Source organism: Oryzias latipes, chromosome 3 (assembly GCF_053564925.1).
Source record: "Oryzias latipes strain Hd-rR chromosome 3, Olatipes_Hd-rR_3.1".
Classification (NCBI taxonomy): domain Eukaryota; kingdom Metazoa; phylum Chordata; class Actinopteri; order Beloniformes; family Adrianichthyidae; genus Oryzias; species Oryzias latipes.
Genome location: NC_136239.1, coordinates 24,734,659 through 24,758,515, shown reverse-complemented (window position 1 = coordinate 24,758,515; position 23,857 = coordinate 24,734,659). Strand labels below are relative to the sequence as shown.

Here is a 23,857-nt window from a genome sequence, read left to right as displayed (position 1 = left end):
TATAAATTAATTATTGGTTTACAATAATTGTTAATTAACATTTGGGGTTTGTTTTTCTCAACTCTTTCGTATTAAATGGTCAGTGAAAAATATTGAGTGTCTTGCCTTTTTACTTTAGGTCTGAGGCCTTAGTAACCACCAACACAAAGTATAAAAAATCCATTTTGTATTTTCAAGTTCAAAGGAAGTTTATGCATGTTAAGCAGCTTTGAATAGATGGAGTTAAAGGCCCTCTCCTGTTAAAATTGTTGGTGTTTTTAACATGTTCCCGTGGCATTGTTCTCATGATGGAGTACATATATGCATACATAGAAAATTAAGCTAAAAATAGAATTTCTGTGCATTTCTTTATTCAAATTGTTGTGAATCAAGAGCAGAAGAAAAAATGCACTTGGAAGAAGCTGTGACATAAGTCCCCTGTTCAGCTTTATTCTGATGCATCTACTTGTAGACTAATGGATCCAAATAGATTGGCATCTGGCGCAAAACTAAACAGCTGGATATCTCCGATATTGCTCGCCATTTTTGTTTCACCGTTAATGTTACGTTGGTGCTGTGAGGTACTGTACTAGGGAACCAGTGGGAGAGCACGTAAATAGATGATGGGAAGTAAGGGAAAGATTACAGCATGGCAATAGTCCCACCCACAACTCAGAGGTAATTTTCTAATGAGCAACAGATTACTAAGTAGTGAGTTAATAAGGGAAACTCCTTTAATGCTGAACTGTTTTGTTAGATGGATCAAATCTGTATATAAATGAATGGATTTGACCTTTTTAAATGCAAAGTTATCCCAATTTAATAAATGCTACTTGGCAAGTATTGAATCATTAAGATCCCAGATAAGTCCTGTTTTATTTGAGCTTTTGTTTGGGGCTGCTTCCCGATTGTTTTACTGCTCCTGTCACTAATGCAGTATTTTGTAGACTGGAAGAAGTGGCTAAAGATCTGCTGAACATATTGTGCATTTGCTTGGCTAATATAAGACTAGCAAAATAAAATGTCTGGGACCAAATGTAGTTTTGTTTAATGCAGATTTCCTCTTAACAAAGTTGCAAAGCATTATGGCCACCATTAATCCACATTATCTTGTTACTTTAGCCATTAGGACACAACTCCAATGTCCCCTCCTGTGACACACCCACATTAGCCAACTCCTCTGTTTTGCATTCAATCTGAAAGGGTTGTTCTTTTCACCCAGGGACATGGGGGTTGGTCATGCGTCTATCTTGGATTGCAATCTCCCCGAATTCATTGAAAACAAAATAAAATCCAAAATATATTTTTCATCCTGATTCTGTCCCTAAAACATGTCATGTCATGTGATTGACCATATTTCTCATCTCTAGAAGTGCTCATCCTGCAGTTTAAAATAATAAATCAGTCACTTCTTGGACAGATCTGAAAGCACAGTTTCATGAAAAGTTGAGCCACTTTTTGACAGGACACAAATAAAAACACCCAGCAGAATCTGTCGTGTGCTCTCTTAGGAATGGGGTCAGTAATTTTTTTAGGTGAAAATAATCTGCAGTGTCATGATTATTTATTAGCTCCAGCAACATGACAGCCAGGCTGATAGGATCATTTCTGCTGAGTCTGTGATTAGAACTGCAAGAGAGGCCTTCAAATAAAAAAAGGTTTTAGATTCACATAAACAAAAGTATGACCTCAACAGAAGTCTGAAATTGACAAGAGAGCAAAGTCTTCAGAGATGCCTTTTGTTTAACAGCCCACTTGAAGCTCATCCTTAGCTTTTGTGGAATTTGTTTATACTGATCCAGTTCTGTCCAGATTAACAACGCTACATTTACTTCTTAAAATTACTTCCAGTACAGCCTAAAAGATCTGTAAATACAACGGTTACAAGAGTAACCAAGAAATGGCTACCAATGATTTTTACTCTGTAGTCTCAATAATGAATTCACTGTTATCAACAATTGCAAAAATACTTTATTTATCCAGAGGGAAAGTTAGAATAACCATAAACAGAACTTTAAATCTTTAAAACTCTGTTTTAACACTTTTGTGTCAGCTTAGCCAAAAGAAGCTGTTTAAATGTCTTTTAAATTGCAGTTAAAGCCATTTTTCTCCAAGTGCATATTTCTGATATTTAGTGAAAGGTATGCTCATGGAGCAAAACTTTGAAAGGATCTTCCGAGTTGTGTGTGTTGCTATTAGCAGGGCCACAGTGGAGAAGGTTTCCTTCAGTTGAGGAAAATGTGGTTTTTCTTTAGATGTAAAGAACTACACTTTTTATTCATGTTCAAGTTGCCACAACACGAGAGCAGTAACTTTTCACACACATGCGAAAACTCTAAGTGTAGCCAGGGGATCTATTTCGGTTATTCCTTCCATTGCTGCTACGGTTTTGATCCCTGCAGCTTGGAGAGCTGCTTGAACATTTTCTGGTGACACTGGATGATATTGTTAGGAGAACGAAGAATGTCAGTTTCTTACAATATAATTAGCATGACCCAAATATGGAGAACATGACAATATAGTAAAAAATTGAATAGTTGAAAAAATGCTAGATATAAAAACACACTGGATCCATAACTTATATTCAACATCTTTCCTGGTCCTCTGATGGGACCTGCACAGGAGTACGGTGCCTTTGCATTATCATAGCTGCTATTTTCTCAAGCAATGCTCTAGAGTTTAAACAAGATGAAGCTGGTATATAAATGAATGAGGGATACATTTTTCTTTTCTTCATTAATTATTTTAGCATCGTATATGTGCCCCCATGTTTAGATATGAAAGTTATAGTACTTTGGGCTTTAATTTAAAAAAGAAAAGAAAAAACATTTTTTTCTCCGTTTCAATAAAAAAACACAGGAACTCAGCCCATCTTTAGACTAATGTTGATACAAACTAAGAGAATGCGCCTGGTAACCAGCTCAGCCCTGTCATTTGGTTTATATTTCTTATTTAAAATGACCAACATGCTGCCCAACATAAACAGGATTTTTAAATTGGATGGTGCCTGAGGTCTAAGTATTTTTGTGTGTGCTGTAGTTCAAAAATCGTCACTGTACCTTTCACAAGGGTTAAATGCTCACTTTAAACATGGCCAACATTAATGCAAAACATGACTAGTTTGTTGCATGATAACACATTTATTTTTAAAACTTGTAAGGAGATGTAGGAATTTGTTGGGTGTGTGTTGGTGTGTGTGAAAAGGCTATTAGATAATATGTGTCCTTTCTTGAAATCTACAATGTAGTTTCGACATAGAAATGATGCTACCTTGGTTCATTGCGTCCAGAAAACACTTAGATGGTTGTCGAGAAATGTCTCACATTCCTGTCCAGTATTCATGTGGAACCTTCACAATTGCAACTTTATTTAAAGTAAAATGCTGGGAATGGATGAGGAAGCAGTCCTATGCAGAATTTCTTAACATTGTTCTTTCTGTAGGATGTAGCTGCTATTGTAAACCAAGTCACTTATGTTATTGGCTTTGTTTTTAAACCAAAAAATAACAAGTTGATGTTGTTTGTTGCACCAAAGTACTTGCTTCCTCTGTATGAGAAACATTGTGCACAGTAATGATAGATAGATGAAGCATTTTGGAGTCTTGAATTGCTACATTTATTCCTGAAAATTCCATAAACCTTTGTTATTATTGTGGTAAAATAAAAGGGCAAAAATAGGCCATGTGATGAGTGGGGCTCATTACCTGCTGCCAGCAAGGCATCACAGGTTTTTATGACCAGCACTAAAATCCAAAGTGGAGCAGAGTGAGATGTGAAATATAAATGAACTTTTTAATCGACAACAGACTGTTCTGTTGCAAGAATGAATACTTGTCTTTTACATGTTCACACCAGTGGCTGCATTCTTGTTTTCTGATGGGATTATAAGCACAGTATGAAGCAAATGATTAACGGAACACCATTATTCCAGTTGAGGTCATTTAAATGGTGTTAAGAAAACAGAGGCCTCCTGGTTTGATTAAAGTGTGGCCTATTCTGATTGCCCTACCGACTCATGTCAGCAAAGGTTAAATTAAAAGAACTTTTGCTTTGAGTTTTTAGACCCTCAGCATTTGCCGATTTATTAAAAAAAAAAAAAAAACATTATTAGCTCACTCTACTCTACTAGCTATTTTTTGTCCTGCTTTAATGTTATTAAATTGGTTGCTTTCATTCAAAAAGAAAAATTAAAAAATTTTTACGTTTTTTTTTTATTACCGGTTATGTTGGTAGACGGGGGTAAAAAACAGACAATATTTGGGCTCGGTCCTATTTAGAAATAAATTGTTATCCTGAGGTCTGAGATCGATTGATTCCCTAAGTTTTACACCAGGTTTATTCAGAGTATAACTGAATTGACAGAGGGATAAGACTTGTATGTTTATGTAATAATATCTAAAGCATGTGGAAACCATGTTTTTGGTAGTTCCAAATATGTTGTCTGTGTGCAAATCAGCAGTGAAAGACTGGGTTTGACTCTGTTTTTAAATCTTTTTCTAGCCAAGGAATACTTTTTCTTTGATGAAAATAACAAGGAATACCAGCACCTTAAAATGTAAAAAGAAAGTAAAAACTCTTTAGTCTGTATGGACAATATACAGTTGTTCTTCCAAAGTGCATGAATAAGAACAGACAAAAACACATAGAAAAAGTCTTTTATTTTTCATGTTTTACATACTCTGTGTGAAACATAGACTTGTTTGGAAACAACAGAGTTTATGTGCTGACAATGTTAAACGTTTTTATACTTTTTTTTGTGTGAAATTGAATTATATCACAGATGGCGCACCTTACCGGACCATATCTTCCAGCACTCTAGTGCACCATGCCCACACTGGTCAAAAAACACTACATAACTATCATAAAATTGGATTAATTAGGTGTGATTGTGTTTAAACATTTTAGTTGTTTTATGTTTTAGAACAGATCCCCTGTTTTTCAATTAGTGTAACAAAGACATGTTTTCTAAGTGGAAGGAGGTTTGCTGCTCTCAAGGTGAAGCAGCTGTTTCTTCTTTGGATAGTGACCGTTTCAGTTGACCAATCTGCATGCTAATGGGTTCTTGGGATGAAAAGTTAAAACCTGTGTTGCCTAAGAGTCATTTAACTGTATGAGTGTGATAAATAAGCACTCTATGTGCTGAGGAACACTGTATGCACTAAAAAGAGTCATTTGAAAAGTGTCTTTTGTGGCTTTATGTCTGAGAATTCTCTGTCATCTAGGTCAGGATATTGCAGGATTTAGTTCTTCAGGGCATTTGGACTTTAAAAGGTTAGTCTGGATGATGTTTCGTTGCTTATCCCTGTAGCTTCTTTAGAAGAGCAGCGACATGTCTTTTAGATGAACCTTTTCAAGTCCATTTGTCCTGCAACTGGACTTGTGTAAAAGTGTTTGAGAGATCAAATAGATTAAAGGTGCAGGGCTCGACATAGCCATTTGTCCGCTGGCCCGGTCCTGTTTTTCGAGCAGTACGGACCACAAGACTTTATTTTTTACTTGTCCGCTCGGGCCACTAAAATATCTAACAATTAATACATTTTTCACCCTTTTCAATAAAGTATATTTTGCGAAAACGTGTAGATTTACCTCGTCTTTATAATTCACTTTTTCTGCTAGTCCTGTGTTCAGACTTCAAGGGTTTCTATGGGAAACCTTTTATCACTCTTCTCCTCTTCTCCCGCCTGCGCGCGCGGCTGTCACTGCCGAGCACCACGCGGCACGCGCTCACTCAATTTTTTTTTCAAACTTTATTGAATGTAACAATTCAATACTAAACAATGTTAAACAGCAACAACGAAGGAACAAGCCAGTGGGTTATTATTACATTTTATGCAGATATATTTAAACTGACACACATATCAGCGCGCGCCCCCTGGTGGTTTTTCACCGCGATGATCATAAATCCAACACCGTCACTGAAGAGAGACTGAAGCATGTCAGAGATGTGGAAGACATGGCAGGAATAGATAGGAATATGTTAGATGGAGTGACGGGTGGAATTAGTGCTATGAACAGCAAGATATTTAATGAATGCATTGAAGATGAAACTGTATGCACTAAGCTTTAAGCTGAATGTCAAAGAATCAAAGGCAACTCCAAATACCTGAATCTCAGACTCAAATGCAGTATAATGTCTAAGTACTTCATTTTGATTTTCTTTACAACACTGTAAGCAGTAAGTATTTCTAGTTAGCTGAATGATCTCAGTAATTTAATTTAGTTTTTCAATTATTTAATTTAATTAACTAAAGTAACTAAAAAGTAAATGTAACTTTGCAACAGTAACAAAAAGCAGAACCTTAAGGCAGTCAGAGCAAAAAAGTCAATAAAACTGCTTAACTATTGATTAGGAACAAATGTGAAATAGCAGTGATTAGAAGCAGCATGAAAACTTCTTAACTAGTGTTAACTACTTCACTGCAGCGCTCTCTTCAAAACATCTGAAACAGACTAGAGCAGATTTAAGTTTAATATGCTCTATTTTTAGTCATTGAAAAGTGTATAAATAAGTGCTAGATGTCACCAGAATGCACCAAATTGCACCATATTAAAATTTTCCGGGGGGGGGGATGCCCCCGGACCCCCCTAAAGTTGCAAGCACCTGCAGAGCGGCGGGTCTCGCTGTGCGCGGTGTCGGGCCAGTAACTTTCAAAAACTACTGGCCCTGTGGGCCAGTGCAAATTTTTGGGCTATGTCAACCCCTGAGGTGTTATGTAAATTGAGTCTTTTTTGGATTTTTAACAATAGCTGCCTCATTACCATCACAATGATGTTAAAATGTTGCCTTAATTTCCCCCTTTTTTAAACTTGTTTTACTTCCTTGTTCACTTGAACATTTCTGTGGTTCTTGTTTTCTAACAATACTGTAGTCACCACTTTTTAATTTCTAAATATTGAAAGTCTTACCTGCGATTGGGATGGTGTATTTTTACAAGACTTTTTGCACCAAAAGGAAAAAAAAAACATGCATACTATGCAGGACAAAAGTAATCATTAGTCATGTCATATGACCTACTGGAAAAAGTGAACACTGACCTCTGCTAGTAAAAGTCACTTGCAACTAGAGCTGGGCGATAATAAAATGCAATAAAATCTAAGATTTTTTTCATTACAAATTTAATTTTCTATTTTAATCGAAAAAATTTTCTCTGCTTTTACGTTCTTTAACTAAAATGACAGATGGGAGATATTTAACAAAAACTTTTATTTTAAAATCTCCTTTGGAATTTGGCTCTAACACAAAGTTCAGCTAAACACAAAGCTGTAAAAATGTTTGCAGATCAATGCAGCAGATGTTTTGTGAGCTGCCGCTGGCTTGTGCATCACTAGAATGCACTCGGCAGAGCATTTTTGGTAGAAACGGCCTTGAAACGGATATAGCTGTGTTTGATGCTCCAAGTTTGAAGTTACAACCCCAGTGACCAAAATCTCATTTTTGACTCATCAGACAAGTTGGCTGGTAGATAATGAAAAAATCTATCAACCAAATTATTCCATTATTTTGCAAAAAAAATAATTATAGGTGTTGTTTAAAAGAAAATTGATATTACCTTTAATGTGACCAGAGAGCAAGTCACAACGTAATGAAAACATCAGATAAAAATAACATTTTTTTCCTAAGGATTTCCTGTATTGATTTTGTAATCAATCTTTGCTCTCTGCTTATGAAATATTTTATTTTTAATCATAAATTAGTTGTTTCTGTTTTCTTGCTCTCCCCATGAGAAGAGGGGTTTTAGTCAGTCACCTGTAGTCTGAACCAAATGTAAAGTCAGATTCAGACCTGCTTAGAAAACAAGGACAGATTTACTAAAGGGGAGCAGATTTACAGAAAAATCACCCTTTTCCCTTATCTTGTTGTTCCCCTAAATAAATAGTCTAAAACAACACATTTGAATTAATTGATTAAATCTATGAATCACACAGCCCTGCTTTGTACATGTGTATAGATGGACAAATGCAGTTCGATATGTTAATCTCTGATGATATTATTTTAGTGCTTTAGAATAAATTGTAAAAAGATATTTATTTTTCTGACGTGCTGCTTTACTCTGCAGCCCAACTTATCTTTCTTCTTACTAAACACTGCTGCTGTTCTCCGGATGTCTTAGTATGAAACCAAAAGTGTTGTTGCAGTTGTGCGCCAACATTTCATAGTAGTTTACCTGAATCATAAATACAAACATTACCCATTACTTGTTTACTTCAAAAACATTGCAACTTGTCCATGCTCTTTATTTTGAACTGGGTTTGTCACAGTTAAAGTTGACAGAAGTCTGTTCCATTTAGACCTTAGCTATGTTCTAAGACAATAATGTAATGTTTACTGTTTTTTTATTTGGCGGTCAATACATATCTATGCCAAAAAATGTTGAAATTAAACCTATAAAAAGAGGATTTGTCTAATGCCCTGCATCTTATGTCATCTAGCCTTTAACCATGAGGTGCCTCTTATCTTTTTTTGTGTGTGTTTGGCAGAACATGCCAGCTCCGATCAGACTGCGGGAGCTGATCCGAACCATCCGGACAGCACGGACCCAGGCAGAGGAGCGCGAGATGATCCAGAAGGAGTGTGCTGCTATTCGCTCTTCTTTTAGAGAGGAAGACAATACGTATCGTTGCAGAAATGTGGCAAAGCTGCTGTATATGCATATGTTGGGCTACCCAGCACACTTTGGACAGGTGTGTAAGATAAAGGCAGCAGAGGAACTGAGAGGGGCAGCTTTTTAGGTACCGCTGGGTTTTCTGAACATGTTCTGTCATTTGTTTGTTTGTCTTTTAGCTGGAGTGTCTGAAGTTAATTGCGTCTCAGAAGTTCACAGACAAACGAATAGGCTATTTGGGAGCTATGCTGCTGTTAGATGAAAGACAAGATGTTCATTTACTAATGACAAACTGCATTAAGAAGTAAGTACATTTTAGACTTGGCTTATAGTTTAGGTGTTTAGAATAAAGAAAACTCTATTTTAGTGCTTGTTGACAATGACATAGATTTTGGTAAGACATGCACCAAATACAGTTTTTCCCTTTTTATCTTAGAATTTTATATTGATATTGAATTGCTTTCCCTTTTTAAAATGAACTTTTGCATTTAGCTCATAAAACATGGTTTTTTACATAAATGTTTTTGCCCCAAGTCTAAAGATGTTCTTTGCTATTTAGAGTTTGTCCTAGTTTGTATACTACTGTGTTTCTATAACTTGTTTCTTCTGTTTTTATTCCCAACAGTGATTTAAATCACAGCACACAATATGTTCAGGGCCTGGCTTTGTGCACTTTAGGGTGTATGGGTTCATCGGAAATGTGTCGTGACCTTGCAGGGGAAGTAGAAAAGCTCCTCAAAACATCCAACTCATATTTGAGGAAAAAAGTAAGCTTGTCCTCTTTTTCTCTCCTTTACTGCTTCCTTTTTGTGAATGGACATGTTGGCAGGCATGCTGAACTGTTGCTGTCAATCCAAGATGATGGTACATTTTTGACTGTTTTATTTGTTGACAGGCAGCATTGTGTGCAGTTCATGTGATCAGGAAGGTTCCAGAACTCATGGAAATGTTCCTTCCAGCTACAAAAAACTTGCTGAGTGAAAAGAACCACGGTAAGGAAATGCACTTTGTTTGAATGTGTTCAGAGATCTTTGGGGGAAAACTGATTAAAAGCACAGCAAACTCTCTTTATGGCACTAGGTGGCTTAAATGGTGTTATAGGGTATATTCTAAGGCCGAATCCAAATTCTTCTCCTACCCCCACATTTAGCCCACCAAATGTAGAGTTATGGAAAAAATAGTATTTTCAAATTCAGGTGTGACTCGTACTTGATGACGTCATCAATAGTCGTCAGTCATTTGCGTTCGCGCAGAGCTGCTAGCACTCGAAAAAATGCATAAAAACTGCCGTTTTATAACTTTGAAAAGGTCATGCTAAAACAAAAAGTCATAGCTTACATTTAAATGTAACATTCTGTGCATCAAAGCACACCCACCTGAAGAAATGCGTTTCTCCTCCCCGGCACATCCTCTCCAAGGGTTAGCCCTTAGAAAAACGATTTTGGACAACCCTGCCCTTCCAAATGTCCCTACAGTTGGAGGGGTAAAGGAGAAGCCATAGGGGAAATTGGATTCAGCCTTAGAAGTACATATTGACCCTATTTTTTGTATTTGCAGGTCCTGACTTGTTTTACCCTTGGCATTTTTAGATGTGGTGTAATTATTTTTTCTAAGTGTTATAATGTTTGCATCTTTTTTGATCTTGTTAGTTAGAATCCTCTGTCTTGTTTTTGCACAGTGAAAGTTATGTAAATAAATTAAAAAAAACTATATCAGACTTGGTCAGGAATTGTGGACTACTTTAAAGTGTGGGTGACATGGCCTATTTTAATAAGCCAAAATATAGTAAATAGTTTCTATTTCATGTTGCGATTGTTTTTAATATTTTTCGAAAAAGAATAAATAGCGAAAAACGCAATATAAACAACGAGGACGGCCGCCGGCTTCACGCATTCCGCCGAATTCGCGCCGCCCTGTTTGTGACGTAACGAAAGGAAGACAAGGCAGACAACATGGCTAGCACCGATAGCGAAGCACAGAGTGATGCTACCGTCTCTATTAGCGATTTATCATCAGATGAACAGAAAGATGAAGAGGAAAGTTGCGGAGATTATCATGATGATGAGTCACTTTTGCAACCGTATCGATTCGAAACCTTTTGCAAAAGTGAGGAGGATATAGCAGAAAGTAGTAGGTCTAGTGATCATGCCGATGACGATAGCCAGCATGAAGATTCGGCTAGACTCCAGTAAGTCTAAAAATGTATAAAATTAAATTACTCCACTTACCCTAAAATATACTCAAAATGTCCCCTTTTGGCCTAATCTAAACAAAGGTAAACACTGGTTTTCAACCCAATTTACAAAATAAATGTCACAAAATAAAAGTTTCCCAGATGGTACTACTCTTTAGTTAACAAAGTCACTGTATATCATTAACAACTGTGGAACATTAACAGTTTTACCCGTTTGAAACCTTTTCTCGTGCGCGCGCGCGCTCACACACACACACAGTTCAGTTTACTCACGGTACCGGCACCTCAAAAGCAAAAGAAAAAAAACGTTGCAGGCCTGTTGCTTCTCTTGCAAAACATTGAGTGCGTTGAAATACTCCAGTTGGATCCAAGGACAACAGAAAACACGACTACTTCGCCTCAATGTGATCCATCGTGATGCACACTAGCTTAGCAGCCTCAGCTCCCGACTCCAGCGCCGTCCTCTCCGACCCAGAAAACGGCTCGCTCGCTTCCAGCTCACCCGCCTTTCCTCGACTCAGAAGCCAAGATCCTCCTCCCAACTCTCCGTTCAAAATTCTTCGTTTGTGTCCCGGTTTTTGTCCCTTCGAAAACGCAGACTTCTCTCCTGCAGATCTGGAGGGAAAAATCCTTCGCCGTCCACCTTCTTGAACTTTCCCCTTTTCAGCAGCGTTTCTTGTTTTGGGAATTTTATACACAGATACACTTTCACTAGATGTATTGCTACATCCAGCTGCCACACAAAGACTTGGCATGTTGATGATTAACAGATTTAAACACGAGAGAAACGAAGACTACCTGTTTTGTTTACATGCTGTCCGAAGCGGAACTGCGAAAGTCAACGCCTTTCATGACGTCACAGGTCATATCGGGTTCACTTCCAGCCTGCGCTCTAGCGGCAGATCCAAATCTCTGATTCCTTCGAAAGATGTCTATTATTCATATGCTTCGGATTTTTTTCGACGCAAACTATTGGTATCAATAGAATCAGCGTTTAAAGGGCTTTTTTATTTGACAAAGTTGTTCAAAGCATGGCATCCACACTTTAAAAGGTTAACAATACAATGTTATATCCACTTCCTATTAACTTTTTTGTTGTTGCGATTACTACTTATTTTTAGTTTAGCGGAAAATGATAAACATTTCAGTTATTACAAGCTTGGAATGCTACAGAATAAAAAAAGTTAGTTTTTGTCCCTACCCTTAAAGAATGTGGTTAAGTCTACTAAAAAAACAGGCAGGCTGCAGGCTGGAACAACATTTTAAAAACACGCCATTTTAAAAACACTGAGACATTGCTGAAAATTGTTACGTTTGGTTTAAACACAAATTCCAGCATAAGGATCCCAGAATCTAAGATTTACTCAGTCAACTTCTGTTTGCATACTGCAAAGCCTAGAGGGCGCTGCACATGGCTGATAATCAGCAGGTCACAGGTTAGAGTGCAGGTTTGTTCTTAGTCCAGCTGCTTTGGGAATTTAATCTATGTTTACCAAAAAAAAAACTTTAGTCACTATGTAAATTATCCTTAAATAGGGAGCAGTTGATGGTCAATCACTGCATATCCTTCAGTTGGAATATGGCAGCTAGAACTGTTTTATACAAGTAAGAGATGTTTTATTATTACCCAAACAGTTCAACTTTTTGATAATTCACCTTAGTAAGTACAGCTGTAAATGCGAATGTGATGTTTGTGAATGACTCATTAATCAGGATCCTTTCACAGGAAGAGACCATATGGTGTGAGATTTAGAAATATACTTTTGCAGAACCACAGCTTACAAAAAGACTCAGGATTCCCTGTAAAAACATGTAGTCTGTGCTTTTTAAACTGTTTGAATGGCTTGACTTGTATTTAATTGACTGTTTTGCAGTGCAAACATGAATCTTTTTTTTTTTCCAATGTTGACCAAATGAACAAGTAAAGAAAATCCAGTTTTGATACTTTGGTTCTTTCTTAATGTAGTTTTACAGAAAAGGGAATAAAAACAAATCAAGCTGCAAACTGGGGCATTTAGAGAACTGGAAATGCTTTCTTATGGTACGGATGATTTCTATCTTTTCACCCAGGTGTTCTCCACACGTCAGTCGTTCTCCTCACTGAGATGTGTGAAAGAAGTCCTGACATGCTGGCCCATTTCAGAAAGGTACACATTTTCAGATTTTCTCATTTAAAAACTTAAAGCAGGGCTATTCAAATGGTGCCCTGTGGTCCACATCTGCTAAGAGCAACTTCTGATGGGCCCAGGGCAGAATCACACAGTGCTAGTTATAAAAAAGTAATGCTTTTTTTTAAGTAATCCTCACACCTGTTTATCCCATGAATTTAACACATTGAGTAACCTAGGGTTCCTTTTTATATTAATTAAGAGTAAGTAAAAAAAAAGCTATTGCCCAACATTTGTCAGTCACAAAAACAAGGGAAAGCTCTTCCCTAGTTAACTCTGTAAAATAAAAGTGGCACAAAAAAGTATAATGTTTACTAAAAACATTTAAAGCTGTAATAAAGCTTTGTTAAAGTGCCAGAGTGCCAGTCCCCAGAATCCAGCACTACCAAATGTCAACACCATGTGCAGTTGAGAAGTGCTTCACCAGACCATGAGCTATTTGTACATAAAAGGAATCAACAACAATTCCCATTTGTAATGATACTGTATTAGCCTATATTTGCATCTTAATGTACAAACAATAAAATATCTGTTGTTTTGTGCCAAACTTGGCTGATAAGCATCCCTTTTTACTTATTTTTTTGATTCATTTTAAAAGTAATTTTGTTTTCAGAGGGTTTTAGAGAAGTCACAGAAATGAGTCTACTGGACTCATGGCACTAACCTTATTTTTCCATCCATTGAGAATTTGTGCCCCCCCCCCCCCCCCCCCCCCCCAAATGTAAAGTTTAAAAAAATGTGTAATTGAATAGCCCTGTCTTAAAGTATTTGTCAAAAGCTCATATCACATTTCATTCTCTCTTTGGTTACACATTTTGTTAGTTTAGTTTGACAAACACAAAGTAAAGCTTAGGGGATGGACTGCACCAGAGGTAACCTCTGCATTCAGAACATGTTAGTCTTTTATCTCCTTCGACTGTCTCTTCCTCTGTTTTTCCTCAATTGCTGCTGTACCTGTACCTGCCAAAAGCTCCATTTATCATACTCATGATCTAAACATTATTTTAAAATCTGAAAATAAATGATTTCCAGTTTCCCCTCCCTAACATCTACTTCATATTTTTTCTGTCATTTGTCTTTGTTACAATTCCTGCATTGTGTTAGAATGAGAAGGTAAGAGTATATTCTGATCTCATAGCTGGTGCATGTTATTTTTAGTAATCACCCCTCACAGTCACAGTCCAGATGTAACAACATTTCTTTTGAGTATTGTCATTTCCTCCTTTTAATTTTTAAAGTTTTTGTTTAATTAACATGTACAGTGATCATTACTATGTAAGTGTCTTCAATTTGATCAGTTTCTGTCCATTTGTTGGATGCATTGTTCACTTTTTTGTTTTTCGCTTAATGCTAAATTTGTTTAGTCGCTGTATTGAAATTTAGCGTTGTGGGTTTGTTTTTACATTATAGGTACAGGTGTTTGTGGAAATGGATTTTTCTCTCCGTATTTTTGCCATATTTGGAATCAAAGTTAAATATTTTTTTAGTCAAAACCGTGCACAACTTTAAAGCTTTATTCAGCCATATGTACTGTCGGCCAAACCCAGGCAACTAAAACTAAAAAAACATTTTTCTTTTTTTTTTTTTTTACAGTAATTGAATGTTATTTGAATGTTTTTTAAATTAGTTTTGAGCGGCATCTAGCTATAGCTCAGTTACCTGCTGTTTGCTATATTTGTCTTTCATCTCTTTTAGAAAATGTTAGCGTTCTGCAAATTTAATATTGACATTTTGCTCTTTTCTTGAAGGCACAGTTAGACTAAAAAGGATTTACAGTGGTCCCCCGTTAATCACTGCAGTTAAAAATAACCTGTGATAACTTTTCTCAGACCAATATTATCCCTTTCCCACTTTTCTCGTGATTAAACGCTCAAAGGGTCAAACATTTGTAGAAAAATAAGTGCAGTACTTTAGAATGAAAACAAAGCTCTTCGTTGCAAGCTGAATGCATTCTGAGTTACGACACACAAGAGATTGATTGGCAAGGTCTACAGCCAATCAGGATGCAAAACACAATGTGATGTAAAAGAGAAATCGTGCAAAAAAATCTGTAAAACTGCAAAAGGTGAACTGTAAGATAAAAACTAAAGCTGTTTTGGATGGATATTCCCCCACCACATAAAAAAATCGTGTTCATTTTTTTTCTTTTTTAATTCCTGACGATTAGAAATCCCACTTGCAAACATCTTTGTTTAAAATTGTTTTATTTAAGGGAAGGTCTCAAATCTAAATGTTCTAACCTACTATTTTGTAAAATCAAGGCTATAATTTTCTTAACTTCACTGAATTACCTGATTTTATTTTTTCCAACTGCATTATATCAGTTTAGTGGAGCACATGCCTTTTCCCTTCCCCCACCTGAATTTGCCCTTATGAGTTAAATTTACTTTTAATTTGTTATGGTAAAATAGCAACTAATATTAGTCATGATAAGACAGAGAGCTCATTAGGTGTTTGACGCAGAATATTGTGACATCTGTTCTTTCTCTTGTGTTGTTGGTGTTTTTCTAGCTGGTTCCACAGTTGGTGAGAATCCTGAAGAACCTAATAATGTCTGGATACTCTCCAGAGCATGACGTGTCAGGCATAAGTGACCCCTTCCTGCAGGTAGTAACGCACATTAAAAGCTGTAAATAAAGACCTAATGTTTGTGCTGAACAATTTTAAGAAGTATATTCATTCTTCCTTTGACTTAATTAAGGCTGTTTTGGTTTCTAGGTGCGGATATTGAGACTACTGCGAATTTTAGGCAAAGGTGACGACGACTCAAGTGAAGCGATGAATGACATTCTTGCACAGGTTTGGATAAAACCAGTGAATAATATGTTTGGATGAAAAAAGTCCTCATTCTAACAGAGCCGTGTTCTGGCAGGTGGCAACAAACACAGAGACAAGTAAAAATGTAGGCAATGCAATCCTCTATGAGACTGTCCTGACTATAATGGATATCAAATCAGAAAGTGGGCTGAGGGTAAGTTTTTTGTTTTTTTTGTTCTCATAGATAACATTTATTTATTTAATTATCCACTTTCATGCCTCTCTATAACAGGTTTTGGCCATTAACATTCTAGGACGCTTCCTTCTTAACAATGACAAGAACATAAGGTAACATTTCTTTTCTGATTCATGTTTTCGTGAGCTTTGTAATCTCAAATGTAATCAAATCATTTTAACGCATGTTGATTAAACTCTTCATTCCAGATATGTTGCGTTAACATCTCTACTAAAGACTGTACAAACAGACCACAATGCAGTGCAGAGGCATCGGAGCACCATTGTGGATTGTTTGAAAGACCTGGATGTGTCCATCAAGAGGTTCTTTAAATGCTTCATTTAAATGCCATTTGTTGTTTTCGTTGTAAATTCAGCCTTGTTATTTCTTACTTCTGGGGTTTTTCCTGCTTGCATTGTTTTATAGACGTGCAATGGAACTGAGCTTTGCCCTTGTGAATGGAAACAATATCAGAGGCATGATGAAAGAGCTGCTCTATTTCCTGGATTCCTGTGACCCTGAATTCAAAGCAGACTGTGCATCAGGAGTTTTCCTCGCTGCTGAGAAGTATGGCAACACATTATGCATACAGTCATCTTGTCATGTCCAGTCATTGGGCATAATCATAAGGTCATGGGCCACAAGCTGTAAAACATATTACACTTGAAATGAACCCAAACTTGGCCTATGCACTGATTTGTCTACCATAAAAACCGATTCAAATGCTGAATGACGATAAAAAGAGTGATCCATCGTCTGACTGACTTTGCTGACATCAGTAACGTTCCGACAGCATTTGCTTCTACCTGTATAGGATTCTCCTTCTCTGTGCTTTGCTGTGACTAAACTATACATTGTTTTTGCAGATATGCTCCTTCAAAGAGATGGCACATAGACACCATCATGAGAGTGCTGACAACAGTATGTATAGGAACTAATTGGCTAGAATGGCTCGGATTAAATTTTATTTCCTCGAAGCTTTAGGAACATTTAGCTTCAATATGTTTATCTTTGCAGGCCGGAAGCTATGTCCGCGACGACTCCGTGCCCAACCTCATCCAGCTTATCACCAACAGTGTTGAAATGCATGCTTACACTGTGCAGAGACTGTACAAAGCCCTGCTGGATGACATCTCGCAGGTCAGAACTTGTCTTAATGGTCAGATTCTAAGTTAAATGTGGCTTTTTTGTTTTAAATATTTATAGTCATCAATTTTGATTTTTTTTCCCCCGTTTGTTTAATGGCTAAGGAGCATAAAAGATATGTGCCTTTGTTTTGCAGCAACCTCTTGTGCAGGTAGCATCGTGGTGCATAGGAGAGTATGGGGACCTGCTCATTTCAGGGCAGTGCGAGGAAGAGGAGCCCATACAGGTACATTTAGTGAAAACCCTTGTGATCATTATTCTCATGCAAAGAACGCTCATTCCGTGTTAAGTGTCTTTCTTATCTTTTTTTTTTTAAGGTGACTGAGGATGAAGTTCTTGATGTGTTGGAAGGTCTTCTCGTTTCCAACTTGTCCTCACCTGTGACCCGAGGTTATTCCCTCACAGCTATAATGAAGCTTTCCACTCGCTTCAGCAGTGTAAAGTGAGTTTTGGACCTACCATTGATGTACTCATCTGGACTCTGTCACATGTTGTCAGTTTTCTCCTAACTGTTAGGTTTTTCTTTTTTTTCTGTTTTTAGTCGAATCAAGAAAGTAGTTTCGATATACGGCAGTAGTATCGACGTTGAACTTCAGCAGAGAGCTGTGGAGTACAATGCACTTTTTAAGAAATACGACCACATGAGGTAAGCCTGAATGACCCCTTAACCCCCAAATCACTTTCACATTCTAAAATGTTTACATTTTAGGAGGAAAAGTAGTTTCACTTAGTCCGTTTGCTTGTTTCCGCCCAATAGGCCAGCTCTTCTTGAGCGGATGCCCATCATGGAGAAGACTGCTTCCAACGGCCCCACAGAAATTGTACAGACAAATGGGGAGGCGGAGCCTTCTGTTGTGGAACCAAAACATCTACCGCCTGTCGGCCAACCAGCCAGTCAGGTGAAGAACACAGTTTTTGGTCTCGTCTCTAGATGTTGTTATTCTAACTTTTGAATAGAAAAACTCTTTTGAGGGAAAAATATGAGGAACTTTAAACTGTCCTTTTTTCTGTAGGGTAATGATTTGTTAGACTTGCTGGGTGGTAACGATGTGCCAGTAATCCCAACCACCATGCCCACCAAGCCTGCTTCAGCTGGAGGAGAACTTCTTGATCTTCTGGGTGATCTATCATTAGGTGGGTAGGTGGTGGTTTTAAGGCCTGACTACTAAAATAAAACTAAAACCTATTGGGAATCCCTCTTCCAACAGTATAAACCCACTATTCTCGCTTACTGATAATTTGGTTCTTAAATATTTGGAGCTGCTGCTGATTGAATATTTCACTTTAACAGAAATTGCATTACATTTAATACATGCTTTTTTAAAATGTCATGCTGTCTCACAAGTCACAAACCATAGCAGCAGCTTTTCATAAGCTGGAAGTTCTTGATTTCTGTGCATCTTTTAGCATCTGTGAACCCTGGTGTTACTTTTTCTTCTCTCAGGTGGTCCAGCTCCTGCTCCCCCAGCTCCTGCTTCCCAGCCCCCTTTCCTTTTGGATGGGCTCTCTTCACAACCCTTGTTCAATGACATTGCAGCTGCAGGTACGGCTGTTGCTCCACCATCACTTCTCAGACACGCCTTTATTTTTGAGTAGACCTGGGAAGCTTCAGACATAATTTGTTTGCAGTTCAAAGTGTGGTTTACACATATCCAGAAACGTTGAAAGAACTCATTATGCAGGGATTAAGGTTTCTTCTTTTTTAATTCCTTTTTTAATCCTGAAACTTAATGTACCAAAGAATTTCCCCTTATTTATTAGTTTTGATCACTAGGTCTCAGTCTAATGGCTTTCTACTTGTTTGATCTATTTAAAACGGTTAATTTCCTCTCCATAGGTATCCCTCCAATGACGGCATACAACAAAAATGGCCTGAAAATAGATTTTACATTTGAAAGAGCAAATCCCAACCCAAATGTTGCAGTCATCACCATCCATGCATCCAACTCAACCGAGGCAGATATGACTGACTTTGTTTTTCAGGCTGCAGTACCAAAGGTAAGCAGACATAATAGAATCACTCGGATTCAATTCTTCTTTCATTTAGTTTAGCTTCCGTGTTTAGGTGCAGAGATGAGCAGAAATATTTTCATTAATTAATTAATTAATTAATTAATTTGAAAGCAGCATCAATTGAAAATCTAAGCTAATACTTCATTGTTTTTTTAAGTTGTAGATTTGGTTTGAACAAAACATCAGCTTTAGTAGCACAAAATAATTTTTCTAGTTAGCCATAAAAATTCCTAAAACAAAAATTTTCTTTACAATAATTTGGCAGAAAAAGGCAACTTCTGAAATTGTGTTGATCTGCTATGAAATGGAAAGTTTACGTTATTAATATTGAAAAGAACCACTTTTTTTTTTTTTTTGAGTATTCCAACATTTTCATGTAAATCTGTTCCTCTCCTGTTTGACAGACATTCCAGCTGCAGCTCCTCTCACCCAGTAGTAATGTTGTCCCAGCGCTCAACCAGGGAACAGTCACACAGGTCATCAGAGTTCTCAACCAACAGAAGGTAAGTTCCTTACATGAACCACCTTTTTTGGGTTTAAAACCAATCTTCATGCAATTTTAAGACGTGTCTGCTCTTTAGCTACCTATCTTTGTAAACACAATCATGCTCGCCAAATTTCAGCAACAGCTCCGAATGAGGATCAAGCTGACGTACATCCACAAAGGCTCGGCTGTGCAGGACCTGGCAGAGGTTAACAACTTCCCTCCCCAGTCATGGCAATGATGACCCGCCTCTGTTGCTTCTTTCAAACCCCTCCAAGGGAACTCTGAAAATGATTTTTCTCTCACCTCCCAATTTTCTTCCAACGGATCCCCCTGTGATGTCACTGCAGACCACAGCCCCGGAGTTGCATGGGAAGCAGCAGCGCAATGAATGCAGGAGAAAAATACAGATGTTACAATGACCTTATTGTCACTAAAGGAGTAATTGGGGAAAAAGCATATCGATTAATGAACTTTCACTTTGTCCTTTCATGTAGATTTCCATATTCTCCTCTCTTAGTAAGCTTTACTATTTTTCGCACATCCTCTGCTACACCATCACCACCTGCAGAAGCACACGACCACCGTTCAGTGTGGCGCATTTGACCTCGAGTAACTGCTGAGAGGGAAGTGCTGCCCAATACAAGCAGTGCAGTTTCTAGAGGTTTTCTGTTGCAGTGCTGTGGAGGCTCTTTGCTCCCTTGACATTTATGATTGGCCCTATATTCAGATTTTTGCAGAAACTCGGATGGCAGCAGGAAAAGCTCTGACAGATCTTTAAGTCACAAACATGTTTCTCCTCTTCCTTCATGTAACTTTGTAGGAGTTGTGTTCATTTTGATTGCATTTACCTGCTTAAAGCCTGTTGGAGCAGTACTATCTTATGAACTGTCACTGGCTCTGCTTGTAGCTGTCCTCATTCCATTTTTCTGTAGGAAGCTGCCTGCATTGGTTTTGTTACAACTGTTCAAAAAAAGCAGGAATTGATTACAAAAATGCTCACTTTGATCATCTGTGGCTACTTCAAAAGATTCAAATTTTCATTTTTCATTTGTAGGAACAGTTTTAGAGGTGTAAAATAAATCCAAGAGTAAATTAATCGTTTAGGATGTTCATTTACAAGGATTAAAAGTATCTGCTCAAACACATTGATTGCATTTATTAGAGATCTGAGTTCTATCTTTTCCTGCATTTGTGTCATTCGTCTAGTTGATAGTTTACTTAGAAGCCAGAAATTTTATTTAACCTGAGTAAACTTGGTCACCATACACCTTTGACATGTAAACTAAGGTTATGAATGTAGTTACATGCACTGAAACCGTATCATCTTTTACCGCTTATTTCTACTTTCCATGTCTTCTTTGATGGGTCTCTCATCTTATCAGCACTATTTTTGTGAAAATGGTTTTTATTTCTGCAGTAATTGACTTAATTTATGCCTGGTATCAAAGTGATGTGCCTTTCTGACTTGGCAAGATAAAAGCCTGGAACTTTTGTGTTCTGTTTGAGCTTTTTGTGTGATGAACGTGTTCTCAGTCTGAGGGAAAGCGGGTTTCTTAGATTTGAATTGATATCATGATTTTTCTTTTTTTTGGGGAATTTCTGTGTGTATGACTTAATTAATCTACCACTAATATGTTGCAGATGCATAAATTATAGGTACACAAATTTGATTTTTTTTGTTTGCAGTGTGGCAGATAGTTCTGTTTAAAAAAAAAGTTAGAAGATGATGGCAAACCCTAAAATCAAAGCAATTTTTAAAAGATGTTTGCAAACTAATGGATGCAACTCAGAAACGTAAGGTTTACGCGTTTTTTTTCAAAAGAGAAATATTTAAAAATCTTCTTCTCTTTTCACCAAGTGATAAATAAAGAATTTGTGAAAGAGCAAACAGATCCCCTGAAGACGTACTGAAATGGATTTTGCGTCGGCTGTGTGACGATTTGAGCATAATTTCACAACTCTCATCTCCTCCAAATCAGAATTGTGAACCTGCTGTCTGGAACGAAGACCCCGATACCTCACATTGTTTTTTTTCTATCTAGATTGACAACTCTGTTATTGACTTGCAATCAAATGGAGGCTGTGCATGACAGCAACAGCATCTTCTTTGCTTCTCCTCTCACGGCCTTGCAATGCCGCGCAGAGACCCTCAAATGTTCAATCAGGCTGTTTGATTACTTTTACTATCGTCTAACTTAAGTGACCAAATCGGAAAGATTATTAGCCTTGGAAATATTTTTGAGCAATGTGTATATGGAGAAAATAATTTCATTTAAACTTTTTTGTTTGTTGTTGATAAATGCTATATTGGCTTTTTTTTTTTCTTTCTCTGTACATATTGAGGGCTTTTACAATTTTTGTCTATTGTACTATCTTTCATCCTTTTTTAGATACCATTTTCTAAAAAAAACAATAATTATTCACAATGTATATTGTCTAAATAGATTTAGTCGGCATCAGTCTATTCCCTGTATCATCACTCATTGTAAGAGATATACGATCTGCTGCCTGTACATTGTATATAGTTGTAAAACAAACAACTGCTGATCAGATTAAATAAAAACCACATTAAAGATTAGTTAGAAAGTATAACTGTATGCATATATTTAAAAAAAACAATCTTAGAAGGATGCAAATGAGCCGCATTTTATTTACTGTTTGTCATCCTTGCTTACAAAGATCGACAAAGCAGGTGTGGAGTTGAGGTTGTGTGTCTGATGACTCGTACCACTGAGAAGCTCATTGGCAGAACCGTCACTGCTTCATTAGCTTCCCAGTACTCAAACGCCTCATATGTCCTTCAAGAAGAGAGGCTCTCTTGCCAATATGCATCTCCATCTGGCCTTGTGTGTATTCTTGACATTTTCTTCAACCTGCAAATGTTTCGAGAGGGGCTGTCTCATTTTTGTCCCGGTCTGCGAGTTTGCTACCTGTTATTGGTAACGTTTGTGTCTGCTGCATATCACCTTCTGAACAAGCAAGGACACTACAAAACCAAAAGTTTTTTTTTTTTTTAACCTCACTGCTATGTCTTCTGCTTCCTGTTGTCAGAAAGTATTTTCATAGGAATTTTCTTTGTTTTGCTGCTTTCTTTCTTTTAGATTTTAACAACAGAAAACAATAGTTTGCATGCCACAACTTTAACTACTAATTTTTTCAGAATCAAACATGAATAGTGATGTGAAATTATTATTGAAGTGATCCCTATTTGCAGTGTAATCGAACATAATTCTGAATCACAACAGAGTTGAAACATTCTTTCAGTTTTTTTTTTAAATACTTTTATTTTACCAAAATAAACAAGGAAAAATGTGTGCTTCATGCTCATAACCACAAGGAGGGGCTGTGCAAATGGATGAGTGGTTGGATGAGAAAGAAAGGAAGGTTTCAAGCATTCTTGAATGTTTTTTGTGTGGTTTGTATCGTCTCAATCACAATATATGTACCCAGTTGATTACATACGTTTCTTTCCTGATGCTGTTTAAACTGTACAAATGGAAATGAGCCCAGCAGAAGTGCTTTGGACACTAACAGGAGGAGGAGGAAGAGATGGAAACGAAGGCCCATCAGCCTCCAAGGTGTAAACTTGTCTTTTACGGATCTTTTTTTTTTTTGGCTGCAGTTCCAAAATTCAGCTCAGCATGTGGAAAAAAACTGTAAATAACATCTTTCTACTTTTGACCTCAACTTTTCTTTTTTTGGAAATGCAAGTTATAACTACAGTCACAGCCCTTTCATATGTTTATACTAACCTGTACGATTAGAAGTTGATCCAAAAGTCCTCATCACTGTTGATGCTTTGAGAGGGCCGTGAAGGCGTACATCCCACGTTTGGATTACCGTCCTCGGGACATTTGCTTCTTTTGTTTGGATGAAGCCATTGTGTAAAGGGCTTGGAAGAGCATCTGTCTCCCTGTTTGTTAAGAAATAATTTAATCCACTGTGTTTTGAAAACCTGATCGGTGTCCCGCCCCCTCCAACACTTATCCTGGCTGAAAAGAAAAAGATATCCAAATTATTTTTGGGGTTGGCAAAGGCATGAGGTTCACTTTTTTTCTTGTCACCTTTGACAAACCAGTTTTTCGGTTCCATGGCTTCAAGGAGTGAATGAATGTCGGACTGAAAGTATGAACTTATTAAAGATGAGAAGCTGTAAAATATTAAATGGGATATTTTCAATTTATGCTGTGTATTCTTGTCTTTGGGTTGGAGAAAATGATCAAGCAAATAAAAAGTCAAATAAAAGTGGAGTTCAATGATAGAACTGTTGTTCTTA

At 37.2% G+C, this 23,857-nt stretch overlaps 1 protein-coding gene across 1 annotated transcript in view; it reads left to right on the top strand.

Moving 5' to 3' along the window:
* The window catches only part of ap1g1 (adaptor related protein complex 1 subunit gamma 1), a 25,072-nt gene extending 1,215 nt beyond the window's left edge, over positions 1 to 23,857 (top strand). The window contains exons 2-23 of the mRNA XM_011491233.4: positions 8,457 to 8,660; positions 8,761 to 8,885; positions 9,207 to 9,348; positions 9,477 to 9,573; positions 12,846 to 12,922; positions 15,455 to 15,550; positions 15,662 to 15,742; positions 15,816 to 15,914; positions 15,993 to 16,048; positions 16,145 to 16,258; positions 16,362 to 16,502; positions 16,802 to 16,856; positions 16,953 to 17,075; positions 17,218 to 17,307; positions 17,399 to 17,523; positions 17,623 to 17,727; positions 17,839 to 17,980; positions 18,095 to 18,215; positions 18,526 to 18,624; positions 18,919 to 19,079; positions 19,499 to 19,597; positions 19,718 to 23,857. Of these exons, the coding sequence (XP_011489535.1) occupies positions 8,460 to 8,660; positions 8,761 to 8,885; positions 9,207 to 9,348; positions 9,477 to 9,573; positions 12,846 to 12,922; positions 15,455 to 15,550; positions 15,662 to 15,742; positions 15,816 to 15,914; positions 15,993 to 16,048; positions 16,145 to 16,258; positions 16,362 to 16,502; positions 16,802 to 16,856; positions 16,953 to 17,075; positions 17,218 to 17,307; positions 17,399 to 17,523; positions 17,623 to 17,727; positions 17,839 to 17,980; positions 18,095 to 18,215; positions 18,526 to 18,624; positions 18,919 to 19,079; positions 19,499 to 19,597; positions 19,718 to 19,819 (2,451 nt within the window). The 5' untranslated portion in view covers positions 8,457 to 8,459 and the 3' untranslated portion in view covers positions 19,820 to 23,857. The remainder of the gene's footprint in view (positions 1 to 8,456; positions 8,661 to 8,760; positions 8,886 to 9,206; positions 9,349 to 9,476; positions 9,574 to 12,845; positions 12,923 to 15,454; positions 15,551 to 15,661; positions 15,743 to 15,815; positions 15,915 to 15,992; positions 16,049 to 16,144; positions 16,259 to 16,361; positions 16,503 to 16,801; positions 16,857 to 16,952; positions 17,076 to 17,217; positions 17,308 to 17,398; positions 17,524 to 17,622; positions 17,728 to 17,838; positions 17,981 to 18,094; positions 18,216 to 18,525; positions 18,625 to 18,918; positions 19,080 to 19,498; positions 19,598 to 19,717) is intronic.